The sequence below is a fragment of the Procambarus clarkii genome, chromosome 30, assembly GCF_040958095.1.
Source record: "Procambarus clarkii isolate CNS0578487 chromosome 30, FALCON_Pclarkii_2.0, whole genome shotgun sequence".
NCBI classification, from domain to species: Eukaryota; Metazoa; Arthropoda; class Malacostraca; order Decapoda; family Cambaridae; genus Procambarus; species Procambarus clarkii.
In genome coordinates this window covers 27,283,444-27,311,076 of record NC_091179.1, presented here as the reverse complement: position 1 = coordinate 27,311,076, position 27,633 = coordinate 27,283,444, and the positions used below count along the sequence as shown (strand labels likewise).

Below are 27,633 nucleotides of genomic sequence, written 5' to 3'. Positions count from 1 at the left end.
TATATATATATATATATATATATATATATATATATATATATATATATAAAATAGAGTAGAACGTTCACAATGTTCGATGGAACTGTGAAACATGTCAGTAATTTGTTCACAATAAATTTTTATTGTCGCAATATTACTTGTTCAAAATTTACAAACTACAAAATGTACAGTTTCACACACTACACAGTAATACACTGTATTACACACTCAGTACTTCGGAAGTGAGTAATAATCAACAAAGTAGTCCATGGTACACAGCGCGACTTCGCTCTCAGTGCACCAGGTACGGATAAATTTTCGCTTCCTGTTTCTTCGTTCTGTGTGCTTGCAAATAACGCACTCGCGTACACCCTTGGTTTTAGTACCTGTAGGTGGTATGTAGCCAAGCTTGTGAGGTTGTCTTGAAAAGAGTATGGAAAAGATCAATTTGTACTTTAGTCGTGAAAATATCGCTTTGTAAGGTATTCTGGAAGAGATTCAGTATTCTGGAAGAGATTTAGCCATTCTTGAAGTAAGTAAGTAATTATCAAAAGAAGGCACCAAACCGGGAAGGCTATGTAGCACCATCAAATACGCAAAATAATCAGAGGGCGCTAAATATCACCAAGGATGCCAATACGAGAACAAAAACGCATAAGGCGAACGATATCAAAAGTATCCGAGTCACCAAGAATTCTATCGAGGGACAGGTGACCGCGAGGGGCGGTCGGAAAGCAAGACACACGCTCGTCCTGGAAGTCAGGACATTCAAGAAGGACATGCACGACCGTAAGAGGGACAATGCAACTAGGACAATAAGGAGCAGGGCGGCGCTCCATCAAGTGACCATGGGTTAAGCGAGTATGGCCAATACGCAACCTCGCTAGAGCTGTTTCCCACCGCCGGTTACGGTGGAAGGAGGACGGCCACGAGGAAACACAACATTTAAGAGTACGTAGCTTGTTACCAGTAACAGACAACCAAGAAGCCTGCCAACGGGTAAGGACTGAGGAATGGATAACCGGGTAAAAGTCGGAATACGGAATGCCTTTACGAGAGATGGGACAAGAGCGGACAGCTTCCTTAGCGGCAGCATCCGCACGCTCATTTAAAGACACGCCAATATGGCTGGGAACCCAACAAAACTCAACCGACTTAAATTTACTGTGAACGAGAAACAGCCAATGCTGGATCTCGACAACTACCGGATGAACTGGATTAAAGCACCCGAGAGCCATGAGGGCACTACGAGAGTCAACAACAACCACAAAGGAAGACTGACAACGAGAAAGCAGGAGACGAAGAGCATAGAGAATAGCATAAAGTTCCGCTGTAAAGATGCTAGTCTCCGGAGGCAAGCGACACATATAAGTGCGATCAGGAAAAACAACAGAGTAGCCAACACCGTCCTCTGACTTAGACCCATCGGTGAAGACAGAAACGGAGCGGGAGTGAGAAGAAAAGTGCTCGAGGAACAGGCGTTTTAGAACTGTAGGAGGGGTAAAAGCTTTAGTGATACGAGTCAAGGATGTACAAAACCGAGGAAGAGGGACCCTCCACGGGGGCAAAGAAGGAACAACACGAGGAGAAACATCAGAAATACGAACGGAAAGAGAATCCTGCAGGCGAGATAACCGGACAGAAAGAGGGAGGTGGTGAAGAGGAACAGGAACCGCAGGAGGGGTAAAAGTTAAAGCACGACAGAGACGAGAGGAAGGATGTTGCAAGGACCGCGCAAGATAGCGAAGACAGTAGCGATCACGGCGGTCCTGGAGAGACAGGAAGCCAGTGTCAACATACAAGCTAAGGACGGGAGTCGAACGAAAGGCACCAGAACTGAGGCGCAACCCAGCATGGTGCAAAGCATCAAGACGGCGAAGAGTAGAAGGAGAAGCAGACGAGTAAGCAGGGCAACCATAATCGAGCTTAGACAGGACGAGAGAGGAATGTAAAGCAAGGAGAGTGCGCCTATCTGCCCCCCAAGAAGTATGGGACAAGACCCGAAGGAGGGTAAGGGACTTAGAGCACTCAACACGGAGGTAAGAGATATGGGGAGACCAAGACAAACGAGTGTCAAGGAATAACCCCAAAAGCTTCGCGGAATCTTTGTATTCAAGGGGATGACCATAAAGTGACAAAGAGGGACGAAGAACAACCCGTTTCCGCGTAAAAGTCATGGCACAAGTCTTAGAAGTAGAGAACTTGAAGCCATGACCTGTGGCCCAAGACGACACGGCATCAATCGCAAGTTGAAGCCGGCGTTGAAGGAGAGGCGAATCATCACCCTGACAACAAAGGGTAAGATCATCGACATAGAGAGCGGAGAAGACACCAGAAGGAAGAGAGGAAAGAAGACCATTGAGGGCAACCAGAAAAAGAGTAGTGCTCAGAACACTACCCTGGGGCACACCTTCGTATTGCTGAAAAGAGGGAGAGAGAGCGGTACCAAGGCGCACCCGAAAGGAACGACGAGAGAGGAAGCTGCGGAGAAAGAGAGGGAGATGACCACGAAGGCCAAAAGAATGAAGTTGAGATAGGATATGATAACGCCAAGTGGTGTCGTAAGCCTTTTCTAGGTCAAAAAGGACGGCAACAACGGAGGTCTTCGCAGCAAAAGCAGTACGTATATAGACCTCCAAGTTCACCAGGACATCTGTCGTGCTGCGGCACTTGCGGAAACCAAATTGAGAAGGGGAGAGGAGGTGATGGTGTTCCAGGAACCACATCAGACGAACGTTAACCATACGTTCAAAGAGTTTGCAGACACAACTTGTGAGAGCAATAGGGCGAAAGTCCTTAGGGGAAGTACCCAGAGACCCCGGTTTGCGAACAGGGAGGACAACGGCATCGAGCCAGTCCTCAGGGACTGACGACGACTCCCAGATCCGATTATACAGACTCAGTAAATACTGAGACGTGCTCGGAGGGAGATGGCGAAGCATCTCATAATGAATACCATCGGAGCCCGCCGCCGTAGAACCGCAGAGGGCCAGGGCAGAACGAAGTTCAGAGAGAGAGAAGGGATCATTATAGGGAAGCTGAAGATGAGTGCAGAAATCTAAAGGACGAGACTCAAGGACAGGTTTACGAAGAAGGAAAGATTGGGGAAGATGAAGACCAGAGCTAACAGAAGAAAAGTGGGAACCCAGTTCGGAAGCGACCTGCAACGGGTCCGCCACAAGAGTATCATGGAGGTGAAGGACCGGTGAAACATCGGGAACGAACTTACCCGCTATCTTGCGGATACGCTTCCAGATCTGGGCCAGAGGGGTTTCGGACGTAATTGTCGAGACATAAGATGCCCAACATTCACGTTTAGCCGTACGGATGGCCCTACGGGCCACCGCACTCGCTTTCCGAAAGAAAAGAAAAGAATCGGTCGTCTGCCTACGGCGGTGCTTTTTCCAGGCTGCACGCTTACAGCGGACAGCCCGAGCACAGTCCGCATTCCACCAGGGAACGCACTTCCGTGGACCCCGAGAGGAAGAGCGAGGAATAGAGCGGAGGGCAGCGTTGAAGACAGTGTCATGAAAAAGGAGGAGAGCGCGAGAGAGGGGCAGAAGGGAGAGGTCAGAGAGAGTAGCACTGAGGGAAAATAGGGTCCAGTCCGCCTTAGCAAACTGCCACCTAGGGAAAGAGAGGGAAGGGCGAAAAGAGAAAAAGGAAACAAGGATGGGGAAATGATCACTTCCATGGAGGTCATCAAGAACCTGCCATGTGAAATCTAAGTAAAGAGAAGAAGAGCAGAGAGAAAGATCAAGACAAGAAAGGGTACGAGTTCGAGAGTCCAAATGAGTGGGCTCACCAGAATTCAGAAGAGACAGGGAAGAAGAGAGGAGAAACGGCTCAAGGAGGCGACCCCGGGTATTCGTCAGAACGTCACCCCAAAGAGAATGACGACAATTGAAGTCACCCAGCAGGAGCACAGGCTCCGGCAAGGAGTCTAGGAGGTGTTTCAAATCAGGAAGAGAGAGCGGGACACTCGGGGGGAGATAAATGGAACAAACTGTGTACCATTTCCCCACAAAGATACGAGCAGCAGAACAATGGAGAGGCGAAGGAAAAAGTAAAGGAACAAAGGGAACATCAGCCCGAATCAAGAGAGCAGAAGAATTAGAAGCCCCAGCAATGGCTGGGGGGGGGGAGAGAAAGGAATAGCCACGAAAACGACCAGGACGAGCACCAAGCATCGGCTCCTGGAGACAGACACAAAGGGGCGAAAACCGCGAAACCAGAAGTTGGAGTTCGAGGAAATTGGCGTAATAACCTCGAACGTTCCATTGAAGAATGGACAACGACGAGAAGATAAATGACAAAAACAGAGAACAAGGAAGAAACAAAGGCGAAAGACCAACAGAGCACGTTAAAGAATATCAGGGTCGGGATCAGGGTCAGCAAAGTCAGGGTTAGGGGGCATGGGTAAACTGAGCAAAGACGGAGGGAAGGAAACGGGAGAACAGATCAGAGGTGGGCGGGCAGGGTCCGGAGGAGGAGGAGGAGGAGGAGGAGGAGGAGACAACGGAGAGGAGCAGTCAAGGACAGCAGCAGGAAGAGGGGGAGTAGAAAGAGAGGAGCGCACCCCAGCAAGAGCAGCAACCGAAAGGGAAGCAGGGGCCAAAGAAACCTCCATAGCGGGAACAGGGGGCGCAAGCACTGAAACGGGAGTGGAAGGAGCAACAGAGCCAGAAGGAGGAGCTGAGGAAGAAAGCGAAGCCTTCTTACCCGCCGGGGAAGAGGAAGGAGAGGAGCCAGGCTTACACTTAAAGAGACCGGTGTCCCAGCAACTACGTACCGGGCAACGGATTCCAGTGTCTCAACAGGAGAAGCCGAACGAGAGCACACACGACGGCCGTTAGGAGAGCGATGGACATCCGCCCGCACCGACAGGGAGAGCCGATAGATGGAGGAAGAGGATGGGAAGGAGGATCGGAGGGGGACGAGGAAGGAGACACAGAAGACACGACAGACCGGGTAGAAGGAAGGGGAACCCCAGACAGAGGACCAGGAGGAGGATCCTTCGGGAGAGAACCCAAAGGGACAGAGGAGGGGGCAGTGGGCGCATCAGGGTCCAAGGCCTGGAAACGGTTGCGAGTCTGAGGAAGGCGGGAAGGACGAGGAGAGGAAGAGCGCAACACGCGAGCATAAGAGATATTAGCATAAGGCGGGAGCCGGCGAACCTGGCGCCTCGCCTCAGGAAAAGATAAACGCTCCCGGTGCTTCAAGTTGAGGACGGCTGCCTCAAGCTTGTAATGGACACACGCACGGGAGAAGGTAGGATGGGCCTCACCGCAGTTGAGGCAACGAGCCTGGGGAGAAGCGCACTCCGACTTAGAGTGACCTTCGCCACCACACAAAGGACAGAGAGAGACAGTCCCGGAGCAGCGGAGGGCACCATGCCCAAACCTCCAGCACTTGTTGCAGAGCCGAGGAGAAGGAATGTACTCCTGGACAGAGCACCTGGCACCAGCAAGAATGACAGAGGGTGGAAGGGTCCTACCATCAAAGGTAATCTTCACAACCCGGAGGGGTTGACGGCGACTACCACGAGGGGGACGAGTAAACGTGTCCACCTGGAGAATAGAATGGCCCTGGGCAGCGAGGATATGTCGAATATCATCGTGGCAGTCGCGTAGGTCCCGAACACCGGTCGCAACATGGGGCGGGAGCAAAATAGTGCCAACACTGGCATTCAACTGAACGTTCTTCGAGACCCGAACGGGGGTCTCGCCAAGGCAGGATAAGGCAGCCAAGCGGGAAGCAGCATCCTGAGAAGGAGCAGCAACGACACGCGTACCGAGACGAGTGGGGTTAAAAGTAATGGAGGCATCCACGGAATCAATGAGATGTCGATGAAGGGAGAAATCGTCAGGAGGCGCAGAATCAAGAGGGAGGAGATCAAAATATTTGGCCCACGAAGCGGGACCAAACAAGGCTTGATAGGTAGCAGAACTGGAAGGAATCGAGCGAGGGCGGCCGTGACGAGAACGGCGGTGAGAACCCCCAGAGAGAGAGGGGTTAAAAGGCGCAGTAGTTACAACTAGAGAAGGAGCCGCGCCAGGGGACGAGGTAGTCACCACTGGGGGCTTGGGGCTCGACCCAACCACAGAGGAGGGAGGGGAGCCAGGGGAAGGAGTCAGAGAGGCCAAAGGAGGAGCAAGGTCGGGGCCCAATGCAGCGGAGGCTACAGAGCCCGGTCTTCCAATACGGACCGACTCGGGGGCTTGGTCGCCCACCCCACGAGCCTGAAAAGGTAAGCCAGAAGCAGCCGAAACAGGGGTTATCATCTTGACGAAATTACGAATTCACTCACGAATGTGCCCCCACACCCACCATGGAGCCACAATTAGAGGCAGGACACCCAACAAGAAGCTATCGCCGATCTTGTCGGGGCCTCCTAGGGGTGCGTCGTGAGTATACGCCCCACAAACGCCACCTTAAGAAACCGACAGTCCGTCGAGATCGGGTTCAGTGACGAAGTGGGGATTGACAATAAAAGGTTCCCCTCGCTCTCGACGTCGGGTACTGCAGTTCTACGGGTGCAAGAGTATGCCTCCTCAAGCACCCGGGCGTCAAAGTAGAAGAAGTCCAAGGGAAGAACCAGAACGAGCAAAAGGTCGGCAGGAAACGGCAAGCAGATAGGAGAAGAGGGGGGAGAAAAACGAAACAGAAGGAAAAGGAAAAGATGCCCAGCAGAATTGGAGAGGACGGCAGCAGGAGCACAAGGCTAGAAAAGGACAGAGGACTGTCCCAAGGAGCATCACACTCCGGCAGCCGCCCACTAAGCCCCCAGACGGCGACAACGAGCTGAGCGGGGAGGGGGTAGCCATTCTTGAAGAGATCTATGGAAAACACCACCATGGAAGCCACTAACACTGTTCATTTATGCTACTTGTATTGATGCATCATCACTGAACCCTGAAAACTATTCTTCATCTATGTATCAACTATACAAGTTGGAGATAACACAGGTGAGCATTGGTGGCGCTCGGCTACAACTGGATACACTCGCTGTATCATCCTCATCAGTGCTGTATCACTTGCATCTGACTCTGGTGTTAGGTTCTTTTTGTGCTTATCTTTATTAATATAATGACCCTTATGTTCTTCAAACAATAAGGTCTGAATTTCACCAACAGAGAGCGATCTTTCAACACCGCCTCGGACAAGTGTTTGTGAGCCAGAGGCGGTGCGCCACTGATGGTTGCTCACTCTGAACTGTGCCAGCCAGCAGCCATTAGGACATTCAGGGATATTTTTCCAAGATGGCTACCTCACACTGGAAGTCCCTAGAGTCCATTTCATACACAACCTACTGCGCGCATTTTGAAGGGGTACGAAATATTAAAAAGGAGTTTTCTCGGCTCTTGCAGTTTCCCACCGACCGAGTTTTCTCAGCTGGCGCATTCCTCGTGGTTAAAGGAAAACACTTTGAAAAATAATTGATAAATACGAAACGAACCGAAAGGCCCACAAATCGTGGGACCAGACATGAGCAAACAGCAAAAGCCCCCCCCCCCACCCCATCGCCCCGTCAATAGGACAAACTGTGATAGGGCTGACGCCCCTTACAAGAAACCGACCTCTGCACAGAGCGATCACCGCCCTGATCAGACGAAAACGGTTTCGAAGGCTGCACCGGGTCCAAAACTGGCACCACCGACCTACCACAACAGGAGGAACCCTGAGCCCTGGCACCACCCATCTGGGAAGACCCCCATGTGCCCCACTGAGAAACAACATGTCCAACATGGGACAACAGCTGGAAGAAGCTTCCAGCAGATACTGTATCACTGTACATTCTGCGAATATCAAAGGACAAAAACGCGCAGAAAACCTGAAAGTCGGGGCCCAAATGGATTCCATCAAGGTAGCAAGCACCACCTGCCGACATTCGAGACAGGAAGCAAAAAAACAGCAGCACTGCATCCCGCAGGATCTTTGCGAACTTCAAAAGAGCAGACAACACATGCATCATCAAGTCCAACGCACCAGACCCAAGATCGGCCCCAAGCCAGTCCGAGGACAGCTCGAGAAGGGAAAAAAACTGCACGACCGATGCCAAAAGGTCATGGGCGCATAAGTCCTCAGCGGCCAGGGTAGTCAAGAGGGTGGGAACCTGCACGTGAAGCTGCACAATGCCGACATCCCGAGGAAGGGCAGGGCCGAACAAGCACGCATTGAGGTGCTCAAATTCGCCCCCAGGAAAAACTAAACAAATGAATGAGCCTCGCACCACTCAAGTGCGCGAGACTGACAGAACATATGCGATGCCTTCAAACAAGAAAAAGCAGCAGTCTGCAAGCCAGGACAACTCCCGAACCTCATAACGAACCCAATAAATTAAAAAAAGATCCAAACAAGAAGGAAGAAGGCTCCATTATGGAGGCATAATCTGGGTCGTGCAGGAGGTAAGTCGCAATGGCCTCCCACAACACATGAGGCAGGATGCCAGAGGCCGAAAACCTCCGGAAAGATGGGACTGAAGAACCCAAGGGAGCACGGAACTGAACACAGGGATGGATTGACACCAAGAAACCCACTCCCTGTAACAGCAAGCCCCGCTCAGAGGGTACAAAAACCAAACCGTGGTCCAATGGGGCCCAAGAACCCCAAGTCAACTCCTTCCCCACCCCGGGAACCTTCCCACGAGGACCTGGGGCCAGGTCATCCTCCAAATCTCCTGCCTCAAAAGAAAAGGCAGGAGCAGCCGATAAAAGCAGGAACGAAAGGGGCCCACTGATTAGACCCAGAAGCTCTGGCTGGAGAAACATGCTCGAATGCCTCCGTCACCACACCGGAAGGGGCATTTCCCGAAACTGCCAGAGTCTCAACACCAGCTAAACCCTGCCCTGAACCCCAAAACCCTGAGATGCTTAGAAGCCGGAAGCAGGGAAGGGGGGAGGACTAGGATGAATAACAGAAGGGGAAGGACACAACCCATTCTCGCACTTTCTTTTAGTCAATATTGACTTATTTAATAAGTGCATATGTGACATACTAATTTATTGTGAATATTTTAGTTTACCTTGAAAAGCTTCATAGAAAACACCAACCTTACCTAACCTTCTTAGTATGTTAAGATAAGCATCTTATGGCTTTATAATTACAATTATTACTTAACCAATTATAGGTATAGGTTAAGTAATAATTGTAATTACGAAGCAATAAGATGCTTATCTAAACATACTAAGAAGGTTAGGTAAGGTCGGTGTTTTCTATGAAGCTTTTCAAGATAAAGTAAAATATTCACAATAAATTAGTATGTCACATATGCACGTATTTAATAAGTCAATATTGACTATAAGAAAGTGCGACAATGGGTTGAAGGACAAGGGGGGCACAGATTGAACCAAACTCGAAGCGACTAACATCTCCAAGTAAGGGGTCCCCTTAACCAAAACAGGGCAGTCTCGAGGCATGTGGGATAGCAACTAACCTAGCGTATTGCAGCAACCTAAACCGAGCATGGAACGCCGAAGCTGCTTGCACCTGAATAACATGATCAGTGGACTGGGTAAATTGGAGAACAAACAAGGAACAAAACTCGCAGACTTCGGTATCACCGACAAAACAGGCAGTATGATGAAGGCACAAACTGCGAGTGTTACCCTGAGACAAGGGGACAGAGCAACTTTTAAACTCGCACGAAGCGAAAAAGGACCCAGGGGGTCGCATCCATCGGACTAAAGAGCCCCTGCGGGGTTTCCCAGGGCCCCTAGTCCTGTAATTTCATTAAAGGAAGCCCAGGGTACTGCTAACCAAAGCCCAAGTTACCAATTAATCTGCTAAAGCTGAACCCCGGGACGTGCATACTCACGAGGGCCTAGTGGAGAACCACCAAGATATAACTGGGTGTGACCAACACCAAGGGGTAGACCTCCTACCAGGCAGGAAACAAACAAAAAAAACGCAAGAGGACAACGTGCCCAGGCGTAACAGAGCTGGCCACTATGAGAGGTGGTAACTAGCTGCTCAGTACCCTGTGCCCCAACCAGTGACGAAACTAACCCCTACCCAGAGGCTACAGGAGTGCCAAACACCCCAGCTGATTCCAAGGGCGGTCAATCACCGAGCGGCAAACGACCTTGCAGAGGTAGACCCCAAGGTGACTTGTGGAAGGTGTCCCCAAGCCCCAATGGCAGTACTTACAGGGCACCTAGGGAAGGGAACCTTACGCACATGCAGCCTGAGTACTTGCGAAATAACTCCTGTCTCGTGCATCACCACCGCTAAGACAGCACCACACCACATGGCACAGAACTGGGAAACAGAGGAGCCAGAGGTGCACGCCCTTGCCAGTTCACATCAGCCACAGAACTGCAGGATAGATAGCCAGCTCAGGGGTGTGGGGCGGCTCTTCTCCCTCCCTGGGGGGAGGGTGGCCCAGACAGCGACGTGGTGATGTCATGCTCGTTTGCTCATTTTTATTTGGGGAGTTCTGTCCACTTGTTCGGCTTTCAGTAGCAATAGTTTAACCAGAATAATGGTTTGTTTTGGGGCGCTTTCCTTTCTGGCTGCCTGACCCAGTCGATGGCAGACATAGAATGCTTCCAATCACACGGGGGTTTCCGTAGGCCATTGCTCCTCGTGCCTCTCTGAGGGGGGGGGGGCAGGTTCTGGCTCGTGGTCCCTGGTAGGTCTATAACTTCATGCGCAATGACCGATGCCAGGATTTAGTACATTCATATCAGCCCGGTTAGCTCCAGGGAGCCGAAGGGGGTCTTTCCAGAAATGCATGTGAAATCTTGCAGAACAGAGTGGAAGTAACATCCACTCAGAACGCAATACGAAGCGGCTTCACCAACACTGCGTGATACGAAGCGACAGTATTCGACATGAGATGCCAGTCCAGAAAAAGCCAAGAGATAAAACAACCTGGTCCGAAATATACGAAAACCCCCGAAGAGAAAGAAAGTGACGGAAAGACAACCAAGAGACTGCATAGTGTTACCTGGAGGAAGACTGCAGGTGGGTCACCAGCAAAGAAGCCACCTGATCAACATGGCAATGGCGATACATCCGTGTCAGAAAGACCAGATGTGAAGTGCGGAGCAGTAAAGCAAACCAGCAAGGTACCTCACTAGCTCGATCTGCTGGTATTAGCCACGAAAAGACGCCCGGGGTTCGAACACCAAGCAAGCAGCACCTGAAACCAAGGCTGGGCCTGCCACCCTCTTGAGGTTATCTTGAGATGATTTCGGGGCTTAGCGTCCCCGCGGCCCGGTCCTCGACCAGGCTTCCTTTTTGTAACACATCCCCAGGAAGCAGCCCATAGCAGCTGTAACTCCCAGGTACCTATTTACTGCTAGGTGAACAGGTGCATCAGGGTGAAAGAACCTCATTCGTTTCCGCTTCTGCCAGGGATTGAACCCGAAAACTTAGGACTACGAATCCCAAGGATTACGAATCCCAAGGATTACGAATCCCGAGTGCTGTCCACTCAGCTGGCAGGCCAATATGGAGCCAGGGGAAAACTCATAGGATTCCAAGCGAGCTAGGACCTAGAGTAACAGCTGGACTGGGAGAAAGATGTACACAAACCCCCACCTCGATCAGTCCTGCTGAAAAGGACCTACCACGAAGGCCTCGCAGTTGGGGAACGGCACCATATACACTGTGACGCAAAGACTATGTCGACATGAAAATGTCCACCTCCGGGCGGGCGTACATCTGGCAAGCCACGAGAAAGACTCAGCGTCGACCGTCCACTCCGTGAAACGAGTAAGGCACCAGGACAAGTCATCTGCCAGAATGTTGGACATACTTCAGCGCTGAGAACCAAACCCTGAGAACTCCCTTTGGTTATGAGTTACTGTGACTGGTCTTCACTGTAAATGCTTGACTGACTGTGACTATGAATGCTTGACTGTGGGTTGATGTTATTATGGAAGGGGATGCCCCTTCCAAACACTAACATCTCGTCTCCTCCCTCCCTACCTCCTCACCGCCAACAAGTGTCCTCAGTAAAGGGAAAATGAAGTTTAATGTTCTGTTATTTTATTTACAGTTTATATTTAATCCTGATTGTTTTATGTATGAAAATTTAGTATTTTGTCTAAAACGTATTTTTAGGTTAATATTTTTGGTGTGGAATGAATTAATTAAATTTATATTAATTTTTATGGGAAAATTTTATTCTGTGTACGATCCGTCTCTTGGAACAGATTAAATTGGTAGACCGAGGTTCCACTAAACTCTGATTTTCCTGTATCACCGGGAAGGAATCAGACAACCTATATCTGGTAAGATCTCCTCAGAGTCTTGTGCCATTGCTCTAGTCATTTTACGTTGTTGATAATTATTGTGAGCGTTTCCCACACCAGCCCTAGCCTAGCTGCGCACACTAGTGGTTCAACAATAAAATAAACTCGGACAAGAAGAATAATAATATTTGAATTGAATACAGTATATTATTTCATTAAATTTTATTAACTAATGCACTTTTGCGTTTGCGGCATACTGAAAAAAAAACTTCCCCCTTGTGCTTTCGGCGTTTCGAGCGCCTATGCGGTAAGACCGAAAAGTGTATACTCTTTTGACTGTCGTGACACTAATTGTAGGCGTACGTATTTAAATTTGGTATCACTGTGTTCGCAATAGAATTGTCTATAAGAACATACCTATAAAATGCCGCCAAAGCATAAGGCATATCAACACCAAATAAAAAACTATTGAGATCACTAGCCGAGAGCGCCAAACAGCAACAAAATGTTTCCACTCTCTTCATGGTTGTGAAGCCCACAGTTGTGCTACAGCGTTAATTTTGGTATCAATGAAATCACAATAAAATTCTCTACACGGACATATCCATATAAATATAGAATCAATGTCGCAGCACACCCAAAACAGTATGGGAGTGTATGGGCCGAAGTGTTACCCGCGGCGGCATATCAGCAAAACCCGCATTGAAAAGTGTATATTCAATTCACTGTCCTGACATTATTTTTCGATGTACATATTTCATTTTTGTACCAATGTGTTCGCAATAGAATGTTCTAGAAGAACATAAGTATAAAAGGTCACATAAGGACGCGTTCGACTGGCAACATTTATAAAAACTACGTCGATTATACTCGTCGCATCAATAATACAATTGTTTTACCACGATGATTCACTGCCACGCCGTTCTCCTAAATAAGCTGTTCAGCTATTAGAGAAAACAAATTTCATGGTGAACATTTGTAAACTATCCCCAAGTAGATCGGATAGGAAATGGAATTTATACAAATATTTTTTCTCGCGACTCGTGAGCGCGGCATGCCACCCTACTCAACATAAAAATTGTTGACTCGCTCAGGGGTCACCAAAGCGTAAAAGTGTTAAAGGAAATATATAAAAAAATATTTTATTAAATAATGATATGATCTAGTAGCCCACTTTTTTCTGGATATTCGGAAACTATTTCTAAGCACCGATTCAAAAAGATAAATAATTTTTATAAGAGAGTACTCTATATTAAAACTGGAAATGATAAATGTCTAGCTGTCGATTTTTTTTTTTAGTGAAACATTCACACTTCTGAGAGGCTGCTGGTATGGAGTTTAAAACATGTCTATATGTCAAGACTTGTTTTTCACTCGGTGTATTGTTCTCAAACCTATAGGTACTCTACGCTGCTTTTGTTGTAGTTGCATAACAGGCAGTCTATAGAGGCCAACATTCAGTAGTCTCCAAACAGGACAAAATTAATTACTAGTATCAGAGTAAAACAATATTTAAAAATAAATACTTACCCTTTGAACAAATATATTTGGTCCAAGTCTTCTCTCGGGGAAAGCCCTCAGCCTCTACTTTGATGGGCTTTATTATTACATCTCTGCAATAAAACACTGTATTGGAGTAAAGGTTCAAATAACCCTGAAAATGTAACATTCAGACCAAATGGCAAAATTCGTTGAAATAATTTGATAAAATACACATATACCACAAATTAATTTTGCTGAACGTAAATCAATACAACAGAACTGTAATTACTTACATGCCCCCATACTCCATATGGACCTCCGCGGCACTAAGACCCACGCTCGCTTGCACTCTCTACTATGAGCTGTATTACAGCATCTACCTACCCCCCCCCCAGATGATGTAGAGCGCCACCTACAGGCAGCTAAGTACATGGAGTCCAAGAATGTCATAACACATCGACAGTAACCAACACAATCCACTCATTCCATTGCAAACAAAATTCAAATCAATCCTCTCCTGCTGTGAATACTAGTGCCTGCTGCCCTTCTCTGCCCGCCTCCGCACTGCCTGACAAGTTTCAGCTACAACATATTTCCCAAACCATACTCAACCAATCATGTATCTCAAAAGTAAGGTTATGCACGGAAAAAAAGAACAACAAATCTCCAAACAAGGCACGCATCCTGAACAACACCGGCAGCCACCGTCTTTCGCCCTCTGGGAGCTCTGGGGTCTTTGGCGGCAGTGCTGTTGTCCCCCGACTCCACCACTGAGCTAGGGAGGGTTGTGTCCTCTTAATCATCTGCAAATTTCCCGCAAGCAATCCAATTCTCGCAATTCATGCGTGCTGCTGGTCCCTCACAAGATTTCCAAAACTGGAATGATAATCAGTGGTTCAAAAAGCTGTGTCTAGTCATTGAGGCTCAAATTATGATCATTCAAACCCTTGAAATTGAGGATCAAGTGAACCGCACGAACCTACATTAACATCACCAAGAAATAACCCTTCTCCACGAGGTTGTTAGAGCTTGTCAAGCTAACCAAGAACAACTCCAGCATGACATGAACGATCTCCGTGAGGAAAAAAACGCATCTGAAAACCAATGAATCCATCAAAAAACAAGAGGAAGCGCTCAACAAAAATGAATGTATGTATACTTTAACCGCCCAACATTCTATCTTCTAGGATGAACAAGACTGGCAAAAGTTGCTGGACTCTTATAATGTCATCTTCAGACATGTCAGAGGAAAGTGAAGGTAAGAAGTGTATTGACATTGTACATGCTATCATAAAAGACCAACTGCACGTGAGGTCAACAAAACAGGCATAATTGCTGCCTACATAATAGGCAAAAATAATTCAGCAGGACTAACCCACACAAAAATTCGCCTCAAACTAACCACCCAGTCCCTAAAATCTGATATTGTCCAGACTGCTGTATCCTCTTAAAAGGGGATTTACATCAACGTGTGCTTGACCAGAAAAAGACAGGAACTCCTCTACCGCCTACGTCAAATCCGGAAATCAAAACCGAGGTGTGATTCATCAGTGCTTTGTTAGAGACATGTTTGATGATATGATAAAAGTGAGGAAAACTTCTACAGGCAAGATGATTACAATTGCAATAACAGTAATTGTAATTGTTGCAATTACAGCTATGTGTTGAGATAATTTTTTTTATTGTTGCCTCCGAAGTCGGCTAGTTTATTGTGCACCCCATACTCATCCTGTGAGCGGTAGCGCAAAAATGTGTGTTGAGATGTAACACATATCCTCAACACAATGTGTTCAGGATAACAACACATTCCTCACCCAATGTGGTTTGTCTCACCTGATTAACCCTATCAATGCCTCATCTTAACTCCCTCGTCACCAAATGCAGGAGAGGTAACCTAGGTTCCTTTGTTACCTAGCCGCTCCATACTCTCTTGCTCGATTGTACCCCTGGCTTTGCCTGTGTCTCCTGGTGCAAATTATTACTTCCAGAGTACCTCAAAGCAATCTACCTCATTTTTGTATAATTTTGTATATTTTTTATATCTAGATCTTTTTCATAATTGCCGTTTTTTTCTTATTAACCGATAAACAGCCCACTTATGCAAACTAGTATAGGCCTAGAACTAAACTTATAATAAATAAATAAATAATTTAATTATATATATATATATATATATATATATATATATATATATATATATATATATATATATATATATATATATATATATATATATATACACACACATATACATACATACATACATACATACACACACACACACACACACACACACACACACACACACACACACACACACACACACCACACAAGAAGGTATATTGAGTTTGTGAGGATACATAGCATGGTGTTAACATTCTTGTAAAGCCACTAGTACGCGCAGCATTTTGGGCAGGTCCTTAATCCAACATAATTTTCAGTAGGTGAATTCTACTAAAATTTATAAAGTGATAACAGGTACATTGCAAGAAAAAAAATGAGATGAGAGAGAGATTAGTAGGTATATTAAAGCACATCGGTAGCACTGATTGAATTAACAGCTTGATTGGTAATTTAACAAAGATTAATAGGCGCAATACAGCATATCGATACCACATATAAGAAAAATAGCAATGGTGAAGTTGTTTGGATTAGGTACATAAATATCGGGGGATTGGGTAGCACTAGATACAGTGCATTTAAAGCACAAGGTAGGACACTATGAAGATGAAATTAGGTACTTTTTGGTTTTGTTTTTGAATGAGGCAAAAGTTGGACAGCTTTTCAATTCATTAGGGAGCGAGTTCCATATACCAGGTCCCTTTATTTGCAGAGAGTGTTTACGCAGATTAAGCTCGACTCTGGGGATATCAAAGAGATATTTATTTCTGGTGTGGTGATAATGGGTCCTATTACATCTGTCCAGGGAGAGTTTCAGAGCAGGGTTTGCATTTAAGAACAGGGTTTTGTAAATGTAATTGACACAAGAGAATATGTGGAGTGAGTTTATGTTTAGCATGTTAAGGGATTTTAACAAGGGAGCTGAGTGTTGTCTGAAAACAGAGTTTGTTATTATTCTAATAGCGGATTTTTGCTGGGTGATGATCGACTTTAGGTGGTTTGCAGTGGTTTAACCCCATGCACAGATACCACAATTAAGATAGGGATAGATTAGTGCATAATACAGTGAGAGGAGAGCAGAGTTAGGTACATAATATCTTATTTTGTAGAGTATACCAACTGTTTGAGAGACTTTTAGATATGTGTTGAATGTTGGTGCTGAAAGTCTGTTGTTTAGGAATATGCCATGAAACTTTCCATCATTTTCATTACTGATATTAACATTGTCTATCTGAAGCTGAATTGCATTTGTTGATTTGCTTCCAAATAAGATGTAGTAGGTCTTTTTTATGTTTAGTGAGAGTTTGTTGGTACACATCCATAAGTGAACTTTTTTTTAATTCATTATTCGTAACACTATTTAATGTGTGGGGGTTGGGGTCTGAGTAGATGAGGGTAGTATCATCAGCAAACAATATAGGTTTCAGAATGTTAGAGACATTAGGCAGATCATTGATGTACATAAGAAATAGGAGAGGTCCCAAGACACTGCTCTGTGGCACTCCAACGGTTATTGGAAGAGTGGTAGAGCTTAAATCATTGAAGGCTACATATTAGTCTAGTATCTATGACAATCATCACTTTAATGATCAAAATTGCAGGTATTAAACAGCACATGATGTAAACAATGCATTAATACATAATCACAACGTTTATGTAATAAACTTGAATGTAAGATCTCTAAGTAAACACTTTGATGATGTTAGCGCTCCAATACAAACAGTTGACAAATTCTCCTTTGTTATAGTTACTGAAACGTGATTAAAAGAGGATAAGGATACTACACAACTATTTAACATACCAAACTACTCAGCAATTCACAACTGTCTACCAATTCAGAAAGGTGGTGGCACTGCTCTTTACTACCACCAAGAACTGACATGCTTAAAAGTAATTAGAACTAGAGACTCCTGTGGAGAGTATATCTTTGCCTGTTTCAGAGTCTAGGGTGTCGAGGCTGTCCTGACTGTGGGGGCAGTCTAACAGACTTAACAAAACCAACTAATAATATCAATGGATTTAAATATTAACCTCTGAGAGACTAATAACCTCTCATGCTGCTAGTTTCCTCAACTGTATGAATTCCTGCTTCCTCATACCCTTAATCACTAAACCTACTAGAATCATTGATACGACTGCCTCTGCTTTTGACCACATCTGGACTAACATAACTTCCCTAATTACTTCAGGGATATTCACTGATAGGACTACAGACCATTACCTCACATTTTTCCTAACCAACATTAATTTACTACCTCTAGATATAATGAAGATAAGCTTTAGGCTGCACAATGAAACTTCTATAAGCAACTTTATTGCTGCTGCTGCTGCTGCTAATATCAACTGGGAGACTGAATTAGGTAACATAGTGAACATCATCCTAGCAGTGCAAACATTTCTTCAGAAAACTCTGAGCCTCTATAACACCCACTGTCCAATGCTAACGAAACAAGTCACAACTAAAAGGTTAAACACTCCACGGCTTTTAAAGGGTATACTTAAATCTATTAAAAAAAAACTTGACCATGAGAAGAAGTATAGGATAGGAGTCGTCTCCAAAGAAGTTTCAAAGATTTACATATCAATGCTGTCTAAAATAATTAAAAAGAGAAAATATAATACTACGAAAATAATTTAACCAAATTAATGGCAACATTAAGAAAACATGGAACACTATTTCTCAAATATTAGGATCAAAATAGATTTTGAATAACAAAACAATACTCCTATCCAATGACGATGGTGTGCTTTCAGCCTTCGACACTGCTATTGAAGGCAATAGGTTCTTCTCATCCATTGGCATATCTCTTGCTAATGATATTCCATCCTCCCTAACTAATGTTAAGGACTATCTTACAGGTAACTATCCAGAGTCACTGTACCTAACTCCCGCTGATTCCACATGTTAATGAGATAATCCTCTCTTAAAATAAAGTCAAGTGCCCTTGCTGAGATACCAACTCTAATTTACAAAAAAGCCTCCAGATTTCTAGCTCCTGCCATTGCATTGCTCTACAACAAATCACTTTAATTCCAAACCTTTATGGATATTCTTTAAAAAAAAAAAAAAAAAAAAAAAAAGCGAGTCACTCCAGTCCATAAATGTGGCGATTTCACTGATGTCAACAATTTCAGACTGATATCAGTTCTGCCAACCTTGTCAAAAATATTTTGAAAAGCTAATCTACAAGCAGCTTTACTTTATTCTAGCCAAACACAATATAATTAGTTCTTGCCAGTACCCCCAACCACCCAACACCACCGCAGGTCGCACAAAACGAACCGAAAGGTCCACAAATCGTGAGATCAGGCGTGAGCAAACAAAGCGAACCTCCCCCCATCGCCGGGGGAGTCAATGGGACAAGCTGCGAAAGGGCCAATGGCATTTACGTGAACCCGACCACCACACAGAGCGATCACCGCGCCGACCAGATGAAGACGGTTCCGAAGGCTGGACCGGCTCCGAAACTAGCAGACGACGCACATACTTGCAGAGACCAATGCCCTAGACCCAGGATTGGCCCCAAGCGACACCACGTCCTCCTCAAGCCAGGCCTAGGACAGCTCGTAAGTACTCAGCGACCAGGGCATCCGAGAGGGTGGGAACCTGCAAGTGAAGCTGCACAATGCCGACATCCCGAGGAAGGACAGGGGCGAACAAGCACGCATTGAGGTGCTTAAATTCGCCCCCCTAGGAAAACCTGGACAAACGTATGAGTCTCGTGCCACTCGAGCGTGTGAAATTGACAGAACGTATGCCATGCCCTCAACGAGAAATAGGGGCAGTCTGCAAGCAAGGACGACTCCAGAACCTCATAATGAACCCAGTAAGGAAAAGAAGATCCAAACAAAAAGGAAGAAGGATCCATTTATGGATGCATAATCCAGGTCGCACAGGGGGTAAGCTGCAATGGCCTGCACTATATGAGGCGGGTTGCAGGAGGCCAAAAACCTTCAGAAGGACGGGACCAAAGAATACAAGAGAGCACAGAACCGAACCCGGGGAGGGATCGACACCAAATCCAACTCATACGAGGAGAGAGAGACAGAAAACCCACTCCCTGTAACAACCAACCTTGCTCAGAGGGTACAAAAACCCAAGCGGGTTCCAACGGGGCCCAAGGCCCGAACATGTATGATTTCCACAGTGGACAGGTTAAGATGCACAGGGCATCGACAGGGAAAACAAAGCAATGTTGGAAGGGAATGGAACAAGGAAAATGGGACAGTACAGGATACGGTCGGTACGAAGTGACATGAAATTCAACTAAACACCCAAATTAGTGAAAGGCATTGAAAGGAAAGTAGTAGTGTCAGAATTCTTACTTATGAAATTAAAATTTGACCAACAATTCATTGTGGTTAGAAAAATATCACACCACTCAATTAATGGTAAGCAAGTGGGTACAATAAGCTTGAACTCAAGCCATGCAATTATTACAATTACAGAAATGTATATACAATTTTAAACTTTTGTATTTTGTAAAGAAAAAGTGAACGAGTTTTTTTTTTTTTTTTTTTTTTTTTTAGATATATACAAGAGTTGTTACATTCTTGTACAGCCACTAGTACGCGTAGCGTTTCGGGCAGGTCCCTAGAATACGATCCCCACAAAGAATCATTGTTACAACCAAGTACCCATTTTACTGTTGAGTTAAACAGTGGCTACAGTTAAGGATTTGCGCCCAGTAAATCCTCCCTGGCCAGGATACGAACCCATGACAAAGCGCTCGCGGAACGCCAGGCGTGTGTCTTACCACTACACCAAAGAGACTGGTAACTGGTTAATTCAGAATGCTCACCTCTGACTTATGATGTACTCGGAACCACACACCTCTGGGTACAGTTCGTCAACAAAAGCAGTAACTGTAAGGTTAACTTCCCCAAGTACTAATGAACGAATCTTTATAGTGTGAACAGCCTTCTCTTGTGGAGGGATGCAGGAACTGTGATGACTTGCATCCTTCTGGCTCTCAGGCTCCTCTAGAATCACATATTCACTGCTCTCTTCAAGCTTCACCTTAACCTGCAGGAGGATGTAAAAGGAAGTTGTCAGGAGAAAATGCTTAGCCAATTTGACATTTAGCAGTTTGACTCTTAGAAAGTGAGAGAGAGAGAGAGAGAGAGGGGGGAGAGAAAGACACAAAGGAACATTAAGAGGAAAATGTTAAAATTAACATTAAGAGGACACAAAAAAAAATTTGCTTTCTAGAGGCTATAGATTTCCTCGAACTCCTCCGACGCTGGGCAGGAACCGAGGATGCAGCGAGCATTCCCCCTCTGGATCGCGACACTTAGGCGCTGAAAGATAAATCTTGCTGCTCTAGGGTCTCTTGTTGTGTCAATGAGCTTGGAACCAAGATCCTTAAGAAACCTTCTTGCACTCTCTCCCCATGGGCAAAGGGTCTCAGACCCTATTGGAACGAAGTTGTACCGATGATCTAATTGCCTGTACTTGGCTGACTTGTCTTTCTCTGCGTGTTGCCGCGGCTCTTGCTGTGCCGGCAGAGAGGTTGATGTATGTGGTTGCCAGGGTGGATACGCAAGAATAGTCCCATGCCAACTGTCTGCCACCCTTCCACGGACGCAGTGTGATTCCGTCTGGTCGGCCGGCAAAGCTAACAGTCACGGTTCAGTAGGTTGCGGGGCTCTCTCCGCTGGACACTGAGCAGAGACAAGGCTTCTTTTAATGATGTCATTGACTTCGTCGTGTCTAGTGTGCCAACCACCAGATTTTCCACAGTGCAGGCCATGCAATCCATATTCGTCAGCATCTGCCTCGCCGCAAATACACCTATGAACAGTGTGGATAGGGGCAGCAAGATGGAGAGCGACTGCAATACGGAGCTCCTGCGAATCAAGACGTGTGCCCGTCACAGACATAGGGGCTGCCAAAATGAAGTCCCCTGCATGGGGAGCCTGCACAGCTGTGAGGCGTGCACGATCACTGGGGGTTGTTGCTGCCTCCAGCAAAGCTGTAGCTTCTTTGTCTACAATGGGGCTGTCCCAACTGGATTGTTTCTTGGCTTTCGGCATGGCTGGTCTGAGTGCTGGGTCTGCCATGGCACCCCATTTCATGTCGCATTCCGTGTAGTGGGAGTCCTGTATCCCCGCTACATCACTCAGGGTGTCAGGTAGAATTTCCTTAACCAGGTCATCTGATGCTGAAGAGGAAGACAGGAAGGCTGGGACAGCAATTTGGGTGGCGGTGCGGACACCCAAGCCACCGAGCCTAACAGGAAGAGTGGCTTGTTTCCACTGGCATTCGTTGAGGGAAAGGTTAACAACTTTTTCCAGCATGGTCTTCAGTAAGAGGTCATACTCTTCAAGCTTTCGGCTGTCGTAAGATGGGGCGCACCTCAGAAAGTAGGTTAGCCTCAGAAGGGATAGGCATTTGGTGAGGAGATAAAAAGCATCGTGGGCATCGATGTTACCTATTCTGTCTTCCATCCTCCTAAGGTCTGCGATTTTCTTGTCAAGGATCTTCTCAATGGCGTTAGACCCGAGGGGAGCTCCAAGGAGGGTGCTGTTCTCGGCCCTAATGACATGGGCTCCAGGCAAGGCAGACCTTATTCTAGCTACGATGTCTGGGTTGGAAGAGACTACTTCACACTTGGAAGGGTTCAGGACAAGACCCAGGCTTACTTCTTGCTCCCTTATTTTCCTGATATCTGCCAAGAGATGGTCTACGGTGCCAGCTATAGTGCCATCATCCAAAAACCAGATGTTGAACTCGCTGGACAAGCTTTCGGTGATTTCTTTTAAGACTAAGCAGAAAAGAAGGGGAGCAAGAGGATCACCTTGCTGAACACCTTCACATGATCTGATTTCATGTTCACCAAAGAGCAGTTTTGACTCACCACTGTAGCACGATAGTACGAACGGGTAGAGGGGCCGGAAATGGCGATGTACGGCACAAAGTACAACATCTCTTCTGACCATGTTGAAGGCATTCTTAAAGTCCAGTTTGAGCAGGGCCTTTTCATCAGAAATGTTGGTGATGTATGCTCGTGCTGCATGGGCAGCCGCTTCACAGCCTTGGGGGAATCCAAATCCTAGCTGGATTGGTTTCAGCAATTCAGCCACTTGCTGGCTGACAACCCTCGAAGCAGCCTTGGCAATCGGGCGTCGGAGAGTGTTGCCAACAGCAATTGGCCTGATTCCTTCGTCCTTTTTGAGAGCACAGAGGGAGGCACCAAAAAAAAAGAGGTCTGATGACCTCAGGTATATCACCAGCCAGGCACATGTTGACGAACCTTGTGCGTTTCATAAGATGATCTTGTGCAGCATCACTAACCGCAGGATTTAACATTTGCTTGATGTGTTGAGGTTTTAACCCTGTAAAGCCGCCTGCTGACCCAGGTGGAAAAGAAAGGGCTGCTTTGTAGACCTCAGATTCACCAACGATTAATGGGTCTGAAATGGTGTCGGCTCATGGCGGAACGATGTTGTCGCCTTGAGGGGCTCTGGGTGGGTGCTTTCTTTGCAGGGCCCGTGCTGTGGCTAAGTTTCGAGGAGCAATTTTCTCGTCACTGGTGAGGACTCTAATAGCACTTGCGGTATTTCCCTCTTCAATTTTCTTGGTGATTTGTGCTCTGATTTTGGACGTTTCCGGTATGTTGTTGCTACCATTTCATATTATATAATATTATATATATATATATATATATATATATATATATATATATATATATATATATGAAATGGTAACAACAACAATATATATATAATGTGTGTATGTGTGTGTGCGTGTGCGTGTGCGTGTGCGTGTGCGTGTGTGTGTGTGTGTGCATGCGTTGTACCTAGGAGCCAGAACATTGTACCTGCCTACTATGCAGGGCCCAATTTGCCTAATAAGCTAAGTTTTCCTGAATTTATATATTTTTCTATTTTTTTTTTTCTTATGAAATAATAAATCTGCCCATTTCATTATGAATAAGTTAATGTGTTTAAATTTGAGTTAAAACTAACACAGATATATGACTGAACCTAACCAACCCTACCTAACCTAACCTAACCAATCTTAACCTAAACTAAACTAACACAAATAAGTAAATAATTCATGTTCTTAATATAATATATTATATTAATATAATATATTATATTAATATAATATAATATATATTATATTAATATATAATACTGGCTGCCGACTTCGTGGGTTGGGACCCCCCCCTCCCCTCCCGGGAGGGGGGGGTCAGGGCGAACGAGCGGCGCGGTGTGACAATGTGCTGCTTGTTTGCTTGTTCGGGGAGTTTCGGGACTCTGTTCAGTCTCAGGTTGCATTATTTCCAGCAGGTGGGGTCTGTTTTGAAGTGTATCTTTCCGGATACTCATCCCCTGTCGATGGCAGATATGAATACTTTCATATATGTGAGTTTCATAGGCCATTGCTTCCTTCGTCTCTAAGGGGACCATGTTCAAGCTAGTGCTTTCTGGTAGGCATGACAACTCCATATGACTGAAGCCCCATACTAATATTAGCTAATATCAGTCCAATAGCTCCAGGGAACCTACGGGACTATCCTGAAAATGGCGCTAAATTAGATTCAATGCTGGTTTTATTTACATTGAATTCCATTTGCCACATGAGACTCCAAACTTTTATTTTAATCTTGATCAATTTGAAGGGCATGACAATCATCTAGGTCTCCTATCTTCCCTAGTAGCTTAGCGTCACCAGCAAATATGTTCATATAATTCTGGTTTATGTAGATGCTGAACATTACTGGTGCAAGAACTGAACCCTGTGGTACTCCTTTAGTAACACTCCTCCAGTCAGATACATTGTCTCCGATTACTGCCCTCATCTGTCTGTCAGAACATTTTTCATCTTTCTCAGAAGTCTCCCTGTCACCCCTCCAGCATGTTCCAGTTTCCAAAACAGCCTCTTGTGTTTGACTATCAAAAAGCCTTTTTTTTTAGGTTCAGTTAGACACAGTCAACCCAACCATGTGTATGTGTGAGCGTTACCATTTATAAAAGTGTGTCATTGAGTAGCCAAAAACATACCGGTAAAGCCGCTTCATGGTAGTTAAAGATGGATATCTTCACCGGGAGAATCTCACCACGTTTGACAGTCGGTGGGAGAGTGAGGTCGATGAAAAATAGTGTGAAGGTGGTGATGGAGGCCGGCTTGGAGACACCAAGACCTTTTTCTGGGTGGACACACACAGCTTTTCCCACCCATTCAGTAATCGTGTCAGGTAAGTTTAGTTGTTCACTACTCACACCCGAGGCACTGCATAACAAAATAATCCAATTAGTAGTATTAAATGTATTTATTAAAAAATAAGTAATGTTATCTTGAAATGTATTATGTAAAACTGAATATTGCATAACATACTAATATATTGGCAAAAGTTAACCTAATATTGCTAAGAATGTTTCTTCAAAATCACAATTATTATTATTTTGTCAACACACTCATCTGAGACTCCTTTGAAGATAAAAATTGTATTAATAAAGTAGGCATATAAATAAAAAAAACAGCATTGAATGTAATGAAACGGCAGTGTCTGGGCAAGCCCAAAGGCTCCGTGAAGCTATTTGAATTGATATAGCGCTATATTAGTTTGCGTAATCAGTCACAGAATTCATATGCTTACCGGGGGATCACGAGCCAGAACCTGGCCCCCTCAGACAGGTGCAGTGAGAAATGGCTTATGAGCACTTTACATTTAAAGTATGTCATACTTGCCATCGACCGAGGAAAGACTCAAAATGGTAGGCGAATCAAAACAGACCAATATCTGGTTGAAAATTGCGAGCCATGTCCTCAAAATAGAAAAAGAACTCACCCTATAAAAAAAGCAACACTTCATCCAACTAATCCCCTCAATTTTGAGCCTACCTGGGTGAGCCTGCAACCCAGCAGTTCTGGAATGATGAGAGCCGCCAACCAAAGAGATAGAGGGTGTCAGGGAGCCTCTGGGGCTCACCCAGAAACTGGCGTTTCATTACATTCAATGCTGGTTTTCTGTTGGGGAGCCCTTAAAGCCCTCCCTGAAGCTAACTACCCACAGAAAAGTCAAAGAGAGACATACCAGGAAGGCAGCAGCACTCCATGTCTCAAAGCGAGGTAGAGACAGACAGCCACGACAGGCATCCAAAGGTCACACAAGGCTACAGAGGAACTTGGACATTTACTAGATATCTGGCGGCCAGGACCATGTTCGACTTCCAAAACCGTGGGTGCCCGAATATCGTCCCAAGACATACTACAAAGAAAGCCGAAAGAGTGGCATACCACATGAGCTCGATTATCTGGATTCCGATAACCGGATAACGGGGTCATCCGGACATCATCGCATCCAGATAGTTTTATGTCTTTACCCGGATGAATGTCCATAGAATCCGGATGATCGGAGGTTTGTCCCGATGCAAGTATACAAGCAGAGAGCTTAAATCAAATTTGGGTAACTTTCTACCAACTAGTCTATATCCGGACTGAAATCTGGACAACCGATTGGGAGCCGGTCGGCCGAGTGGACAGCACGCTGGACTTGTGATCCTGGGTTCGATCCCAGGCGCCGGCGAGAAACAATGGGCAGAGTTTCTTTCACCCAATGCCCCTGTTACATAGCAGTAAAATAGATACCTGGGTGTTAGTCAGCTGTCACGGGCTGCTTCCTAGGGGTGGAGGCCTGGTCGAGGACCGGGCTGCGGGGACACTGAAAGCCCCGAAATCATCTCAAGATAACCTCAAGATAACTGGAGGTTTTTCCATAAAGAATTCAGGCATCGGGTCATACTGTATTAATACCAGACAGCTGTGGCTCGAGGCGTGTGATTTCAGGACCTGAGGCAAACCAAAGAGCTGTTCATAAGAGGGGGCTAATGAATACATTAGGCAAACTAAACTCGATTCTTATTACGTTATTTGGTAAGAACAGGGAGCCAAGGACCTTCAACTAGGGAGGACTCAAGCACACCAAGGACCTTCAATCAGTGAGGCCTCTCACCAGCACGCCAAGGACCTTCAATCAGTGAGGCCTCTCACCAGCACATCTCGAAGGTCCAGGGACACCATCCAAGCACCTAGCTCCAAAACAAGACAGACCTGGGACAGTAGTCATCCGAAAGGAGGGGGGCAATAGACCCAAGAGTTCAGATGGGACAAGTCCAGAATGAACCGCAGGTCCGCACAGTCCCGTTTTGCAACCGGAAACAGGCGAGAAACCCACCTGAAAGACGAAGTCGTCTTGACCACGCCCAAGCAAACCCACTCCAAGTATGACTTGATCAGGCACAGGAGAGACCTGCCCTGCCAGCCCCCTCCCCCCCCCCCCCTGATGAAGGAGGGGCCACCCAACGTCACCACAGGCTCCAAGAAGTGACTCGAAAGGCCCACAAATTGGGACCAGATGTGGACAAACAGCACGAACATAAGAACATAAGAACATAAGAACAAAGGTAACTGCAGAAGGCCTATTGGCCCATACGAGGCAGCTCCTATTCTATAACCACCCAATCCCACTCATATACTTGTCCAACCCGTGCTTGAAACAATCGAGGGACCCCACCTCCACAATGTTACGCGGCAATTGGTTCCACAAATCAACAACCCTGTTACTGAACCAGTATTTACCCAAGTCTTTCCTAAATCTAAACTTATCCAATTTATATCCATTGTTTCGTGTTCTGTCCTGTGTTGATACTTTTAATACCCTATTAATATCCCCCCGGTTATGTCCATTCATCCACTTGTAAACCTCTATCATGTCACCCCTAACTCTTCGCCTTTCCAGTGAATGCAACTTAAGCTTTGTTAATCTTTCTTCATATGAAAGATTTCTAATTTGGGGAATTAACTTAGTCATCCTACGCTGGACACGTTCAAGTGAAT

The 27,633-nt window shown here is 45.9% G+C and overlaps 1 protein-coding gene across 2 annotated transcripts in view; it reads right to left on the bottom strand.

Moving 5' to 3' along the window:
• Window positions 1-27,633, bottom strand: part of LOC123765536 (alpha-1-macroglobulin) — a 251,748-nt gene that overhangs the window by 64,330 nt on the left and 159,785 nt on the right. For both annotated transcript variants that reach the window (XM_069334071.1, XM_069334070.1), the window contains exons 16-18: window positions 24,798-25,026; window positions 20,588-20,811; window positions 13,713-13,795 (exon numbers count right to left, since the gene is read on the bottom strand). In XM_069334071.1, the coding sequence (XP_069190172.1) occupies window positions 13,713-13,795; window positions 20,588-20,811; window positions 24,798-25,026 (536 nt within the window). The remainder of the gene's footprint in view (window positions 1-13,712; window positions 13,796-20,587; window positions 20,812-24,797; window positions 25,027-27,633) is intronic.